The 17,453-nt window shown below is 43.3% G+C and overlaps 1 protein-coding gene across 3 annotated transcripts in view; it reads left to right on the forward strand.

The window, feature by feature from the left end:
- Nucleotides 1-17,453, forward strand: part of JARID2 (jumonji and AT-rich interaction domain containing 2) — a 666,167-nt gene that overhangs the window by 517,475 nt on the left and 131,239 nt on the right. For 2 of the 3 annotated variants that reach the window (XM_078687917.1, XM_078687919.1), the window contains exons 10-11: nt 14,984-15,102; nt 15,223-15,347. In XM_078687917.1, the coding sequence (XP_078544043.1) occupies nt 14,984-15,102; nt 15,223-15,347 (244 nt within the window). The remainder of the gene's footprint in view (nt 1-14,983; nt 15,103-15,222; nt 15,348-17,453) is intronic. The other variant, XM_078687918.1, reaches the window with a different exon arrangement.

Here is a 17,453-nt window from a genome sequence, read left to right on the forward strand (position 1 = left end):
ATCCATTTCTTCAGGACTTCCTCTTTTATTTCTTCTGCTGTGCACTCTCTCTTGAGGCGTGTTTTTTTCGATCTAGTAGTTAAATGTTCACGTTCTACACCAGGTGAAGCGGAGGTTCTGTCTTGGGGTTGGTAGAGGATTTCTGATGAATACTTCTGCCTGCAGAATCCTCACTCTAGAATGCTGCGATATGGAGCTTTGCTCCTAGTTGTGTTAGTCTTCTCATGACTCATTAATCTAGTTACAGCATTCTAGGGCATGATGTCTACCCCCGCCCCCCCTCCCCCCCCCACTCACACACCAGCTTACAGTTTTCGAACTGCAGTGAGTGAAGATAACCAATGTCTTTAATGGACTCGCACAAGGTGTCTCTGGGGGTCCTCCACACGCCATGGCTCAAAGTTGCGCGATAAATGTGCTGTCATGCATCTGACTTAGTCATGCTTTCCCAAGGCCTAGCGGCCAACTTCATGCTTGAAGTGCTCTGGGAAGTCCAAGTCTAAGCACAAATAAGAGTGAAGCAGTACTTGATCCCCGCCTGACACTCTGAGCCAAAAGAGGGGCGAGGACATCTTGATGAGTCATTCACCCTAGAGTTCCTCCTTCATGGAGCAGATTCCTCAGCTGTTTCAGGTGCCCCCCAATTTCTCCAGCCATTAGAGACACTGCTGCAGATTGACACCTTTTAAGGCTTTGCAGGCTGCTAATTTGTTATTTACTTCTTGTTGTCTCTGGTGTGCCTTGTAGCTCTAAGGAAACAAAGGTGCCCCAAGTCTGGGTACCATCGGCGGATCCTTCCTCTGTGCTGTTGGACCACTTTGGACTCCAGTACAAGCTTCTACTCCTACACCAAGACCCACGAAGGGTTCTTTTATATCAGTGCCAGCACCAGTGCAACCAGTGTGGGTGGAGGATCCAAGGCTGATTCAGATGTCATACACCAAACAGACTTTGGCTCAACCGCTACTGATGTTGTGCAACCGATTTACAAAAGTGTATCCCGTCATTATACATCCTGCCTCTCACCTGGTGGCTTTACCACAGCCTATGCACCAGCAGAGGCATCAATATATTTTTGGCTCAGACTCTGAACAAGAGACAATACAGGATGGGAAGGAGGAGGATGATGGGACAGGAGATGTTTTCTCCCCCTCATTACACTGATGATAAATTTGACTTGGGTTAAAAAGAGGTCAGTGATCTTGACCACTCCCTTGAAGCAGGGTTTGACTCACTACTTGGACTACTAACTGAAATAAATGCCTCCTTTGGTGGTCCGGTGGGCAGGTGAGGTACTAGTTTTACAGCTGCCCTCATTTGAGACCAATATTAACATCCTCAAATATATTTTTTAGCCTCGGTCTGGCATATTTGAGCTTTTTGCTCCCTTTTAAGAAAAATCTCACCAATACCTTGATGGCCACTTGGTCAAATCCCTGCCCACTGGTTAATAGACAGGTGTCCATACATTTCAGACTAGATTATGGCAATCATGATTTTCTTTCTAAACATCTTACTTTCAAGATCTTGCGGCTCTGTCTTCAACCAGTAAAGTGAATCCCAGTTCACTCGCCTTAACTCCTCTGGCTAGAGAGTCCAAGAGGATTGAGGCTTTTGGCAAGCGTATGTTTTGCAGCATGATCCTTTCCTAGATTCACATGCTTTATTCTGCCTCATAGAAGCTGGGTCCGGAGTTGTCTGTTTGTAGTTTCTTTTCTTTTTTTTTTCTTCTTTTTTTTCTTTTTTGAGTGGGATTTACCATTTGGTGCTATATCTCTCTTTGAAAAATTCAGACCATGCCCTGGAAATCCTTCAATGTAGTTGCCATCTTGAGATTCTTTTTTCTGCAGTGGAGTCTGAAATCACAAGAAAGCTCTGGAGTCGAGGAGGGAAAATGTGTCCTGAAGAAAATAGTTTTTTACTGAAAAACACAGAAGAGCATGTCGAAGATAACAGAGCACAAGATGGACGCTGTGGTAGACGTGGAAACCGAAAGCAACTGAAGAACACTGAAGTGATGCAAAGACCGAAATTCACCAAGACCACATGAGTCACAGATTAAAAGAGGGGTATGGAGCACATCCCTTTTAGATTTTGCCCCAAGTGGCACCAGAAGTATGCACAAAAAGCCAGCCACGAAGTCTGTAACCTTTGCCTCTCGAAGGACCATTGTTTGGAAGGGTTCGCAGAATTCCATCCCAAAACCATGAGTCTGAGGCAGAAGCAGTGCTGAGCGCTTTTCACATAGTCTCATCTCTATGAAGACCAAAATCCTTGAAAGATCTGGGGCTGTCGAGCAAAGAAAAGGACACACTGAGGTACACCGAGTTGGCCCGTGGAAACACTCCTACCTTTAAGAGGTAGTCAAGGGGCAACCAGAGAGGAAACAAAAGCGGAAGACAATGGCATCTAAACTAAGTGCAAGGTAACACCACAGGAGCTGTCAGCAGCCAGGCTGAAAATCCCACACTCAAAGCATGCACGCAATACAAGCATTGATGCTAAAAAGTTGAGTCTGGAACGCAAAAAGGAGCCAGAGAGCTCCACAGATCCAAGTGAAAGGATGACACTGCTGGAGCCAGATCCTCAAGCCAGCTTTAACGTCAAGAGTATCTGGAGCGTGGTAAGGACAAGACCCCTCTGGGGAAGAATGGCTTAACACCAACTCTGAAGAAAAGGGAAGAAACAACCAATGCTGAACAAAAAATCTCTTGACATTGAGAAAGAGAGGATGCATGGAGGCTGACATGGAAGCCCTCTTGTAAAAGAGTTTGACGACATTAAAGAAGTAAAAAAAAACTGAAACCTAAGCAATGAAAACGGCAACTAGGTTACTGAAATTGAATCACCACTCACTACAGAACCTCAGGAGGAGACTGTAAAGCAGCTCTTCTGTCTTGAGGAAGAAGAGCAGTTCCTCAAATATGACCCTTTGTATGCAGGGAAGTCCAGAGCGTAGCAAGACCTGTATGCTGACTCACCAGAAGAAAGGGTAGACTCCTACCTTCTGAGACCTTTACCCCCAGGTAACATCAACGCATACCTTGTGGTTTTAAATAGCAGCAAACACCTGTGGCGTGCAGTTGGAGGAAGAGGAGGCAGAATCCTTCAAGGAGCCAGCGGCTGCAAAGGCCATCACCCCATGGGTGGAAAAAAAATATAGGATCTCCACAAGAGACCCCTCCCATAAATCAAGGGTATCCTCATGGCAACAGCTTGAAAGAGAAAAATACCCTAGCTTGAAAGAGAAAAATACCCTACCTCTACATGCCCTCCACCGGACAAGGAGAGCAAGAGAGTGGACAGATCAGAAGCAGAACAATTGGACATTGTAAATTCAAATGTGCTGCTCAACCAGTATGGCCAGCAATAGTGGGATAAAGGCAAGAAACCCATGCAACACCTACATGAAGAGTTAAAATATAAGTCAAAAACAGCCTAGTCCCTGAACCCAAGACCATTGCCAGCACCTGTCTCAAATCACCAATGGGTGCAACAGATCTTGCCAGTAGGCAACTATGCACTGCCACAACTCTGCATTAACATGTCTGGCTTAGGGTTGCAATACAGAGGACCGTTTCGAGGGGACATGCATCAGAGAAAGTGAGCACCCACCCTGGGGCATATAACCAGCCACCTCGGATAGTAAGCAACCACCACAACAACCCCAACGCAATGGCAGCACAGATCACCCTCAAGACCTGTCTTTTGAGGACCAGGCAGGGGAAGAGCAGTCGTACCTGCCACTGAAGTGGAAAAGTTGCACTACCAATTCAAGGTATTACCCTTTGGGATACAGTCAGCACCAAGAGTGTTCACAGAGTACCTGGCTGTGGTATGAGCATACAGAGAAGAAGGGGAATAGATGTGTACCCTTAACTGGACGAAAGGCTGGTAAGAGCAAGGACAATCAAGCAATGCATAAACAGCATACACTCAGTAATGAGGACAGTATATAGCCTGGGATTCTCCAACTACCAGTAGTTGTCACCGAAACTAAAAAGCGAAAAAATCTCCTAAACTATGAAAGCCTTTCCAGTGAACAAACAAGTCCTTGTGATACTGGTTAAACCTCACCCTTACCAGAATGGTCAATATCTGACAGTGAGAACTGTGGGGAACTTACTTGGCATCATGATTCCCTTTAATACACCCATGCAAGATAGCGCATGAAACCACTAAATGAGTAACTACAGCAACTGTGGGCACAAGCAACAAAAAGTTGGGATGATCTAGAGGTTGTCACAGGCTAAGTAGGAAGAGAAATGCAGTGGTGGAACTTGACCAACATCACAGAGGTAAAATCTTTCAGACAAACCACTTCTTCAATGGCCACACAGGATGGGGAGCACACATGCTAAACCTTAACATCAGTTGTTAGAACTCAAGTCTGTTTTTCTAGCTCTAAAGGCATTCCAAAAACATGCCAAGGGAAGGACAGTATTAATCCAAACCACAATTTTCTACCTTGCTTGCTTGAACAAGCAAGGGGGAACAAGGTTGCACAAGCTATCCAAACTAACCCAAGATATATGGAAATGGGCGAATGAGAAAGGGATAACTCTAGCGTTGATGGACATACCAGAAAAATTCAACACAGAGACATACACAAATGGGAGTTTAAAGAAATGGTAGTAATGAGCATCTTCCTCCAGTGGGGCACTACACAAGTGGACCTACTCACAAGTCACCAAAACGCAGAATGCCAAAACTTTGCATCCAGGTTTCCTTAACCAAGATCTCTAGGAAATGCCGTATTGATAAAATGATCAGGGAGGTTTGCCTTGGCTTTTCTGTCTATACCCTTGATACTGCATGTGATTATAAAGATGCTAACACAAGTAACTGATAAAACTGATATTAATATCGGGACAGGAGGTGACCTAATGGCTAGAGCGGTCGTCCTTGAAGCTGAGGAACCGCTTTCAAGTCTCTGCAGGGACGCTGAACATCCTGTGATTCTGGGCAAATCATTTCATCTCCCTGTGCATAACAGAATGAATGTTTCTGCCTGTAATGCAACTAGTGCTCATGTAAAGCGCTCTGATACCTTCGGGTTGCATTTGCCCCATATAAAACTCAAACAAAAGATCCTAACTCTTCAGTCGGAAAAACAATTGAGGTTGTCGGATCTACTGGTCACAGGGACTAATCATAAAGCTTTCTGCGCATCAGCACCTCTTAACGATATGAGGGAGCAGGAGGGCGAAGTGTGCCACCCTGAGCCTGACAGAGTTGCTCCTGAAAGATTAGAGTTTGGACGGCTTATCCTATCGACTAGGTCTAGGTCCCATCTCTCTAGGAGTTCCACAAGGATCCATACCATCTCCCTCTCTCTTTAACCTCTTCATGGAACCTCTCACCCTCATTCTCAAACAAGCAGGGATTAACTATCACCTCTACGCTGACGATACACAACTCTACCATAAGATAAAAACCCATGCTGACATCCTCCACCTCAACAACACCCTCATCAAAATTCAAGCGTGGTTCCACTCGATCCATCTCAAACTTAACCCCAAAAAAATTGAAATTATTCTTTTCTCCCCAAAAAACAACCAGCTCCCCATCCAAAAGTTCAATATAGAAGAAAGGACCAGCATATAAGCAGTGCACAGCATGTAACTCAAGAAAAGATTGATGTTGCAAAATGGAGGGTTACTTACCGGTGGCAGTAGTTTTGCAGCTGAAGAATTGTCTGTATTCACATGCAACCCCACCTCCACAAGGTGAGCTGTATTTGCAAAGATGATTCTCCAGACAATCGAGAACAAGAAAAAACACAAATTAAAGTTACCAAGGGGTAAAAAGAATCAGAAGATGGCGACTACATTGAAGGATTTCCAGGATGTGTGCCTGACATTATTCAAGGAGGGACGCAGCACCAAATGGTCGACTTGACAACGTCACTCAAAAAAAAATGGTGGGGTGAAACCACTACTAAGTTACCTTTTTGTTTTCCTCCACCAGCCTAGCATTGCTGTCGGCTAATGCTGTCTACCTATTCGTCTGCTACATGCATTCCTTTAGGGACATGCATGGACAGATTTTGCCAGCGGTCCTGGAAGACCTCAGGGCCTCGTGGATCAGACAAATCATGATAGACAAAATGTCATCAAATAGGTTGTTGTAGCTGGCCTAGATATTACTAATTGCCTGGGAGGGCTGCTGGCACCAGTTTTGTGCTTCGCCAACACTCATAGTTGCCCTCCACAAGATTTTCTGGTGATATACAAGCCTCTCTAATGGATATGCCTTTTGATAACTTGCACCTTTTTGGTGAAACGGCAGGTTCTGTGTTGGAGTGCTTTAAGGAAAGTAGAGCCATGGCTTGCTCCCTATGTCTCTTAACACCCGCCTAGCAGTTTACTCCCCAATTTGAAAAGTTCATAGAGCTATCCCAGAGAGTTGGTGTATAGGGCAAGATAGCCTCCCAAACCAGTACTCACCCTAGTCCTTTCACGGACATGGGTCTTGTAGGAAGCTTGCAGGCCACCAGGGGCATCATTGCTCCCATTCTTTCTCCCCTGCCGCAACAAGCACCAAACTTCTTTCGTTTGCCCTTAGTGGTGCATGCCTATCCAGTAGGGTGAAGGGCCCAGCACTTCTCTGGGGTTGACGATCCATCACGTCCAACAGATGAATCTTACAGATTGTTCAGCAGGGCTACACCCTCCCTCTCCTTTGTGCCCTGTAAAACAACCCTATTCCTCTTCTCCCCTCGCCCATTAAAGAGAATGTCAAAAGCTCAGTTACTGTCCAAGTGGGCTATCAAAAGGGCACTGTACACTGAGAGGATTGTTACATTCGTTATTTCTTTGTGCTGAGAAAGGACAGGAAGGGGAGTCTCAGGCCTATTTTGAACCATCAACCTCTGAATGCCTTCCTTCTGAAGGACAATTGCAAAATGCTTATGCTGGCCTACATCATGTCTCAAATGGACCCTCGTGACTAAGGTATCCTGAGTATCCCACAGACGTTCCCAGCCGTTCAAGGTAGGCCATGAGCATTTTCAGTCTGCTGTTCTTCCTTTCAGCCTCACCAGCGCCCCTTGGTTGCTCACAAAAGTGGTGGTGGTAGTTGCTGCCCACCATCCGAGATCGAGGACACAAGTCGTCATCCTTCCTTGAGGACTGGCTGTCGAAGGAGGGCTTTGCACAGTCAGTCATAAACTACTTCCAGACGATGGCAAACCTCCTTACATCATTGCTGAAGTTGCACCGGACTTCTTCACAGTTGCTTCTGCTCTTTGGATCTCTCTTGGACGAAGTGCAGTTTTGGACCTTCCATCCACGGCAACAAGTCTGTGGCATTTGCAATGTGATCCTGATATTTCAGACTCCTCCTTGGGTCACAGTGAGGGCAAAGCGGTATATGTGGGTTCTGTAATGGAATCTGAAGTTCCAATGGGCCCAGCATCAATGAAATCTGACTGATGTCATCCAGATTTAATAGGTGACATTTCATAATCTGCACTGGAGGCAATCAAACAAAATTAATTCAGTGGCAGGCCCCTCTCACTTTCCCACCCAGAGCTACACATCCCGCTGGACTGCTGAGACAATCTTTTGGAGATCAGAGGACTTTTTCCTGCAACAGAATCTCGGCTCATAGTCTTCCTGACATCCATCAAGGGAAGGATGGTGCAGGTACTCACAGACAACACCACTGCTATGTGGAATTGCAAAATGCAAGGCGGAGAGGGTTCTTGATAAGTGTGCCAGGAGTCTCTGCGCCTCTGAAGTTGGTTAGAGCACCAGGGTGTTTCACTGATCGTGAACAACCTGGCAGGGTTTCTAAATGCCAGAGCTTGGGGTTGGAGCTTACAGAGTCTGGCAGGTGGTGTTTGAATCAGTGGAGCAAGGCCTCTTCCAACAGTGCAGATCTTTTTACCACCCTGGAGAACACTCAATGTTAAAGGTATTGTGCATTGGGGTTTCCGCAAGACCACTCATTAGGAGATTCATTCTGGTTGGAATAGAGCTTGGGATTCATGTACACCTTCCTGCTCTTGTCTCTCCTGCCCAGAGTTCTGAAAAAGGACCAAGAACAATTTGAGATGAAGTTATTCTAGTGGCTCTGGATTGGGCCATTAGTTTGGTACCCAGAACTTTTAGGCATGAACAGCTGGCCTCTGATCAGGCAACCACTTCAGGAGTATCTTCTGTCACAGCAATAGAGGCGGGTCCTCCACCTGATAATGCACAATCTACACCTACATACATGGTGACAGAGTACTGACTCCATCTGCCCGGCCACCTGAGGTAGAAGAAATCCTCCTTGTCCCCAGATTTCCTTTCATGAAGTGTGTTATCTGAATGCCGGGACAAGTTTGTGGCCTGGTGTGGTGCTCATATGATTGATCCCTTACAAGCAAAGATGCCAGTGGTTCTTTGTGTTTTTGTAGACCAGCAAGGCCTTGTGAGGGGTGCTATTAAAGGTTGTTGGTCTGTCATTTCAGCCTTTCTGCATTTGCCAGATCAACTACCCTTGTTTAAATCACCTGTTGTGATGAGACTTATAAAGGTTGTATACACATCTTGCCTCCAAAGCAATATGTGATTCCACCGTGGTACTCTAATTTGGTCTCTGTTTCTCTTGTGTATGCCTTTCATATTTGTTCTCTGTATATATTGACTTTAAAGACTGTTCTTCATCACAATTATGTTAGCTCGTTGCATGAGTGAACTCCAAACACTCTAGTGTAACTACTATACACCACCATTTTCTCCAGACAAGTAGGTGCTGAGAGCATTTTGCCAAAAGTCGTGATTGCCTTTCACATAAAGCAATCCATCACACTGCCTGCATTCTTTGCTTCCTCCTTATTCCTTAAAAGAGGAGGAAAGGCTTCATCAGTTGAACCCCAAGAGTTTTTAAGCTGCTATATAGTTTGTACCAAGAAACACTTTGTGGACAATCAGCTTTTAATTCTCGTGGTAATGACCCGTTTGAGGTGGCTAGTCCTCGGATGTTCTGCGAGCGCATTCCACCATGGTTAAGGATGCCACCACTGTGTTGGCGTGCAGAGTGCCTGTCCCTCATATCTGCCAGGTTCCGACATGGGCATCAATGAAAACATTTCCAGAGCACTACTGCTTTCAATACCAGGTCGGATCAGAAGGACTCTTCCCCCAGCTTGTTCCCGCAAGATGTTTTGATACCAGAATGGTTACCACACAGGTAAACAATCTGGTATCTGTTCTGAGGTGAAGTATCTGTGCTTAGAAGTATCCATCAGAAGAAGTAGTTACTTAACGTTGGTGACACTCTTTCTGATGGATATTTTGTCGAACTGCAGATTCCTCACCACCCTCCCTATTTTCTCGAGTTGGCTTTTTGAAAAATATCTAAAGAGATCACAAGTTGAGAGATCTTCACACTGGTACCAACAACTGTTACACTCGGCGTCTGAGGATACAGAAAGAGAAATGAGAAACTGACAGCGACCCATGGTCGCGCTTATGTGCTGCTTAGATCTGTCAGTTCTGGGGTGGTACAAAACTAACATGGAGCTGCATGGTGTCACCTAGTGGAGGGAGCACTGTTGAAGAAAAAATTCTGATTTCAGTCTGACATCTGGGGAGTATTTTAAGGTGAGGAATGTATGGTCCAATGGAGTATCAACCAGAAATAGCGTTACCAAAGATAATGATCGTTTCTGTACACAAAATAGTCCGGAAACTTGAATACATTCTGATGTCAAGAAATCTACCCAGTGGCCGCACTACTAAGCTCAAGAATCCAATTCCAATGGGCACGCAACCTTATGAGTTGCTTGTTTAAAGCAGGCAGTATTCAGACAACCACCCGGTATGTTACACCTGGTGCTTGGGTATCAATTCTGTAATTAGTCATGGTATCAGATTTCAAAGCAATTTCCGAGAGTTTTCTCTTAACGTATGCATTCTAAAATTCTCTGCAGTATCTTTGAATGTTTCTGCTTTCCAACATATGGGTTTCTTGATCCTTAACATTCTGTTGGCTGCAATATAGTCTTGACATGTTTTTTCAATCTTGGAAAAAAAGTAGCCTCATGAGAAATAAGTTTTAGGTGCTGTGCTCGTTAGCAGGGGAAGGCTGTAACTCATTCTTTGGACTAGACTGCTTTTCAGGGCAAATGTCTCTGAAAAGTAATCAGGAAATAAGTATATATCATGTATGCATGTTCTATTTTAACTATTCTGCATCCTAACTATGTAGAAAGAAATATTGACGCTTCAAAAAATATGGCTGAGAGTTGCCAGACATTTATAGTTTCTCTGCATATACCTCCCAGGAACTAAGTTAGGTAGTAGTATCTGGTGGTTTACTTATATTAAAATCTAGTAATATTCAAATAATATAAGGACTTTAAAAGCAAAATGTCATTGACTGCAGATATGTACATTTAAATTAACATTAAAAAAATTGTAAACCTGATTTTAATTAATGTGTATGCACACAAGTGCATATTGTCATATATTGACATGGTTAGAAGAGGGGCTTAAAAGTAGGTGTGCAAATGACTTAATGATTTGTACAGGTGAATGTAATATGAAATTGAAACAGTCCACCACCAACCACTCCTTTTAAGATACATTGAAAGTGTGTAAAATGTGTTCCCTGAGGTAGTTTTTCTAAAGTCCCTCCCCTCAAAGTAAGCAGTGTATTAAAGATCCCAGTCAGGAAAGGTCTGGTGTGTCTGAATGTTTGCAATTATTTTGACTCTTTCACTACTCAAACTTTTAAGATCGATCAACAGCAATGCCCAATTGAGTACATATTTGTTTCTAAACATGATTATTTTATCATTGGATGTTTTCTTACTTGGGTATAGACAGGAGTGACCATTGGCCTCAAAAGGTGTCCATCAATTTAAAATTATAAGAAGGGCTATGGAAATTCTCCCCTTCTCGGTGGATTATCCACATAGACCTTCGGAAAGAATAGGCACCTTCTATTAACAAACATCAATCTATCTCAGTTCAAAAGATAAAAGTGACAAGTTTTACAGCTGCTCTGAACCGTATAAAGAGAAAATCAATAAGGTTGTTGATCAGCTGAAAATAAAACTCCAAAATGTATGTCAAGGAAGGAAAAGAATCGAGGATAATTATTCCAAATGATTTGATTAATCATGTCTGGTACTAAAAAGCCAAATTAGTAAACTTCATAGACTTAACATGATTCCAGTGCCACACCTGATATAAGCAGTCTAAAGAAAGTATATGAAACGTTAATCAGGAATAAAAAGGTAACTCGGTACCAAAAATTTGGAAAGTTGTGAAAGAAGCGATTGCCTTTCGAGTTGAGAAGAACTTTTGGTATTTGGTAAATGACTGCACTGTACTGAACCCTACATCATTATGATTCCTAAAGAAGATTGACTGATCTATTCGAATAACCTCGTGGACCAGCAAATATATAGACCTTTTCTACAATCTTAACGAAGAATATCAATAGTTGGATTATTTTCTCTACCCTTTGTGAAAAAAGCAATACATTAGTTGAAGTTAAGTTTGTGCTGCAGGTCCAGCTAATCTGCATGCAATTACGTTTGAAAAGCAAATACTGACTAGTGGGCAGAGCATATACCCTCTTTTTAGATAGGTGTCTGAAATGAGGGAAATTCAATACTCATTGATGGGTGTCGTCATTAACCCAATCATAAGAAGAGTGGTTGTAATCGCCTCACTACTGCCTTATAAGTCTAACCGATATCGTGTCTAAATTTTACCCCAAAATAATATTAGAACATCTGCAGCAACTGGTGCTGAAGAGCAATCTATTACTAATTTAAACAAGGGATTTAAACTTGGTGTTTTAGAGACGGTCAACAATGGACCAGTTATTTGCATTATGGGCGATAGTGCACAAGTAGGTTGAACAAAATGGAAAACTTTGCTGCTTTGTCAACTTCTGAACATCCTCTGGTTAGGTGAACTGCTAGACACTGTGGTTGAAATTTAATATATGGAAAGTTTCCCCAGGTCTCCTAGCTGTTTTATAATTGCTTCATACCGCCAATTGGGCACAAGTTGAGATAGATAAGGCGATTATCTAGTCATATCAATATTAAAATTTGTCTTAAACAGGTATTTAGCTCACCTCCTGAATAATTAAAAAGGTACAGATTTATTTTCCTCAAAGATGGGTAGAATTCATATTTCATGTTTGTTTTAAGAGGTTGATCTATTTATTATGGACTACAAACCATTATGACTTCTAAGAAAATTAAAGGCTTGTTTTAGTTATTATTTGTTGAATGACTTAACTAATAAAATAGATAAGAAAAATCATGATCTTCAGAAAATAAAGCAATTGCACGTGTCATGGTATCTTAACAGTGAAATAAATCAAAGAAGTAAGCTCATAAATATCAGGGAATAAAATTTACAAACAATCTGATCAGAAATTATCATTTTGGCTCTCTGAAGATTACCTCTATTATATTCTATTGTGCAGAGTTATTATATGTCGACCTGAGAGTATCTTTTGCTCTGAAATTCATCACTGCTTAGTCTTCCCTCAGAAAGCATGTTTCAGGGAAAATGCTGTGAACTTAAAATAGCCTCTTGAAAAGCCATGGCGCAAGATGACATTAAGATTTTTTAATATACTAGTCGTTAATGAGGAAATTAATATATGTTCTGCTATTCCTGAAAGGAAGCTATATTAAGTGAAAGATCATGGGACACTAATTTTTTGAAGACATGTAAAAATGATTGCATACATCTCGGATTTAAAGGGACAAATTAAGATATGGATTTCCCTCCCTACTATAATTTATTAAACCAAACCTCATTAAGTCTATCAAAAATGTGATGCATTCTTTATTAGGCAAAATATGTACAGTCCCCAGTGTTTTACCATCTCGATTATGAAGAAACATTTCCCTATTTAGAAAGGTGTGTGATATACTCTCGCAGCATGAGGTGCTTACAATTTTTCTTGGGTGTTTATAAAAGAAGTGTTAACCTGTCAAAGGAAATATGAATATGTAGGGGGTCATTAGGATGACGGGCGGACTTTGTCCGCCCGTCATCCTACCTTGGATTGGGACCGCCCGCCATAAGGGTGGGGGCCCCGGGGGGGCGGTATTAGGATGTGCCCGCCACAGTGGCGGGCGCATCCTGCATTTTTAGCATTGTGGCGGGTGGTGCTCTCAGCACCACCCACCACAATGCTAAAAATGCATTAATGCATTCGCATGAACAAAGCGGCAGGCACCGCGTGCGGTGCCTGACGCTTTGTTTATGCAAATGCAGGGGGGGTACCACAGGTTCCCCCCGTGTGCACCCCCCACCTCTTCTTCACTCTGGGGTCCCACAGGGGGCCCCCAGAGTGAAGACCGCATGCCGATGCCGCCACGGAAAGGCATCTCTTGTAATGTAAACGGATTTATAGAGCGCATGGTTACCCGGGAGCGTCCCAGCGCTAAGAAAAGCCAAGCTCAAGACGGAGAGTAGCGTAGGTAGGATCACTGGGGGAAGAGGAAAGTTTTGAGGAGCTTCCGGAACCGCAAATGGCATGATTCTGCTCGAAGCTTCAAGGGAAGAGAATTCCACAGAATTGCTGCGTTCACAGAGAATCGCCGACATCCTGTACGCGCCTTCTTTACTCTAGGAATTCTGGCCAAACATTGATGATCAGAGAGGAGGGACCTGGTGGCCTTATATGGTGAGACTAAGCTCTTCAAGATGGGGGGGGTCCCTTACCTTGCAGAGACTTGTGAGCAATGCACAGGGATTTAAACTCTATCCTTTCCCGAATTGGCAACCAATGGAGTGATCTAAGGGCCGGTTTCGCTGAGGCCCTAGCCGAGGTGCCCGTGAGCAGCCTGGCTGCGGAGTTCTGGATCTGTTGTAAGTTATTAATTGTATCTTCAGGGGCGCCTAAGAAAAAGGTATTGCTATAGTCCAGCCTGGACAAGATCAAACCTTGAATTAACAGCTTCCTTGAGGAAGGAGGGAGAAGAGGGAGGACTCTCCGAGCCGAACGGAGTAGACCGAAGCAGACTCCAGCCGTTTTTTCAGCTTGAGTTTTGAAGGAAAGATCCTGTTCAAGCCATACCCCTAAGCTTTTGATTTCATTTTTGAGGGGGGGGAGAACTCCCAAACAAGTGGGCCAGATGGCATTGGATAATGATGTTGACTTAGCCCCAACAGCATAAGTTCCGTTTTGGAGCCATTTAATTTGAGAGAGGACTCGCTCATCCAGGCATATATTTTGTCAGGCAGAGGTGAAGGTTTTCGGTACATTGGTCCGATTGGGAAAGTGAAACGACAAGTTGGGTGTCGTCTGCATAACTAACTATTTTGATCCCGAAAGGAGCGACAACATCCTCCAGGGGGGACATGTACACGTTAAACAGTGTGGGGCTCAATGAAGAGCCCTGCGGTACGCCACACTGGAGTGGGATTAGATTGGAACGTGAATTGCCTTACCAAACTTGGAACGTCCGATTGTTTAGAAACTATGTTAACCAGGCCAGGGCAGTACCTGAAACACCCATATTAGATAGGCGCTGAATTAAGACACGGTGGAAAGGCATCTCTTTTGGCCCATACTAATATGGCTGGCGGTGTCTAATAGACACCGCCACCATATTAAACCTTTTCCGCCCGGCCGCAAGGCGACCGGGACGGAAAACGGTCTTTCCGTCTGCCGCGGTCCCCCCGCCATCCTAATATGGCGGGGGGCATTTAGGAGAGGATGGCGGGTGGATTGCCCCTTCCATGCCGGCGATGTGGCGACCACCAGCCTGGTGGGGGCAATCCGCCTGCCATCCTAATGGGCCCCGTAGTGTTTTGTAAAATGCACAAATATTCGTTTGAGTGGTCTGTCATGTGTTAATTCAAATCCATACAATTTTTGTAAGCCTTTTTAAAACTGAGAGCCATTTTATCAATGGCCTTTATCACTTCATAAAAAGGCAACTAAGATTATATTTGGGCAGTGTATGTTGACTAAGCATGTTGAATCCTCTTTCTTTCTGCAGCAAGAATATTGGCGGTTAGTGGAGGAGAAGGATTGCCATGTAGCTGTGCATTGTGGGAGAGTGGATACAAACACTCATGGAAGTGGCTTTCCTGTGGGTAAAGCGGAACCATTTTCAAGGTATGGTTAAATGCTACACAAAATCAGTATCAACTGAAAACATGCACAAACACATGCATCTATAGTGTGTGGGTTTGGGTTCTTTGGGAGCAGATGTCTAAACTTGGTTTCTTTTTACAGGCATGGATGGAATCTTACCGTCCTTCCTAATAATTCAGGATCCATCCTGCGACATCTTGGTGCTGTGCCTGGTGAGCTGGCTTTTTATCCTACTGGGAAATGGTGTGTGGTAATCGCTGCGAATGGTGAGGACTAGATTAGCTGGCAAGCATGTTTCTGTATGATACTGTTAAAAGAGGGATGCATGTATCCAAGATTATTTTGAAATAATTACGACCAGCAAGAAAGGGGTCATGTTTAATAGTTGTTTTGTCATTTATGGAGGAGTAAATGTTGCATGTCTGTTTATTAAAATTACCTTGTACCATGGCTTTTTCTTTTAGTGAGGGAATGAAGTAATCTAAATACAACATTTTTGGATTACCCTACCTCTTTGGCCGTTATCTGTTGCCCGGACTTGCTGTCGTCACCTATGGATAAATGTTTGAGGCTACTGTTCAGCTTTTTCCGCTGTACTGAATACATATGCTTTAACCCTAAACTCACACATTCATTTTTAGGTCTTGCCGAACAAACTGCTTTAGCAGCGGTCTTTTGCAGACGACTTATTGTCTACAATGCAATATACATAGAGTGGGCTTTGGGTCACCCCCTTCACACGTGATGATGGCCTACTTGTCTCTTTTATTGGCTCCTAATTGGATGACTTTCCTCCATATTCTTGTTTGTCCCACCTTTGGACATGGCTACTATACTGTCATTTGTATTGCTGTCTTTTATTCTTCCACTGTTAACCTAAGTTGATTGCTTTTTTATTTTGCATTTTGCACTCCATGAGAGTGCAACAGTTTCCTTTCTCTAACCCTCACCCTCCACTGCCCCATATTTTTATTTTTTAATAACATATTATGATACCCATCCAAGAATGTTTGCTAAGTCAGTAGTCCCATTCAAAAGGGGAGTCTGAAGGTCCAGTGGTAGTCACAAATACATTGCACAGGTAGCTACAGTGGTGAACATTACAAAACATAACAAAAAAGTAGGCAGTTCAGACGACCAATCCTCACAGTGCCCATTACCATGAATGCACCCTACATAGGATGGGGTGCACACATAAACAATGTAAATATCAGGGGGGCACTAGGTTTCCCAAGAGTAAGTGAAGCACCTAAATATGTTTGAAGTAAAGACTGTTTTCCTAGCAATTCAAGCTTTCCACACATACATTTAAGAGGAAGCAGTATAAATCCAAACAGACAGCATGATTGTGATGTTCTATTTGAAGAAACTATTGGGCACCAAATCACGTTATATCCAAGCTAGCACGGGACATATGGACCAGGACATTTCAACGGAAGATCTATTTAGCAATCAGGACAACAAACACAAGCAGACAGATTAAACGGGCTAAACGAAATCTCACACAGCTGTTTATTAGAGCAAGGAGCTGTAGACACAAACTTCCAAACCAAGGGAGCACCATAAATAGGTCTGTTTGCATCATACGAAAGTGTAAAATTCCCAAGTTTCACATAGAATGAACTGTTGATAGACTGGTCAGAAATATTTTGCCTCAGTCTTTCCATTGATTCCCCCTGGTACCACTGGTGATGAACAAATTCAAGCAGACAAACATTACTGATACAAATAGCCCCTGGTGGGCCTGACAAACATTGTACTCATAAGTAATCGAAGTAACAGACAACAAAATGCTAAAAAAGCAGTGTTTCAAAACCCAGTAACCCTAAAGGAGGCGAAAGTATGCCACAAACTAGTGCCCTGGCTCCTGCAGACCTTAAGTTTGGTCACCTCAGCCTATCAAATGAGTGTTTGAAAGATCTAAGGTAGAAAAAACGACGTACCACATGCAAATGCTGTGCAGCTAAATGGGCCAGTTTAATACTTTGGTGCACAGAAGAAAAGTTGCTCAGTAACCGAAATGACTATTTTGCAAGTTAGATAGTGCAAGCCATTCCGTCTTTTTACACCCTATCTGTTAAAACCCTTGATAAAAAAGCAAGTGCACACTAAGCTAGGAATAAAGAAGCAATTTGAGGTTTCCTAGCTATTATTTCCATCAAGAACCTATGTATGGCCGCCACATGGTTATCAATCCACGCTTTCGTGAAACACTGTTCTCAATATCCCTGCAAATCAGAAGGCACAGGCAGATCAGGTTCAACAGCTTTTTGCAGCTGCAAATGTATTTAATCTTTTCCTTCCACTAAAGGTTAATGCGGCTACGTAATCTATGCACAATATGTGAATCCAGCAAATGCCTTGCACTGTAT

This window comes from Lissotriton helveticus, chromosome 4_1 (genome assembly GCF_964261635.1).
Source record: "Lissotriton helveticus chromosome 4_1, aLisHel1.1, whole genome shotgun sequence".
NCBI lineage: Eukaryota > Metazoa > Chordata > Amphibia > Caudata > Salamandridae > Lissotriton > Lissotriton helveticus.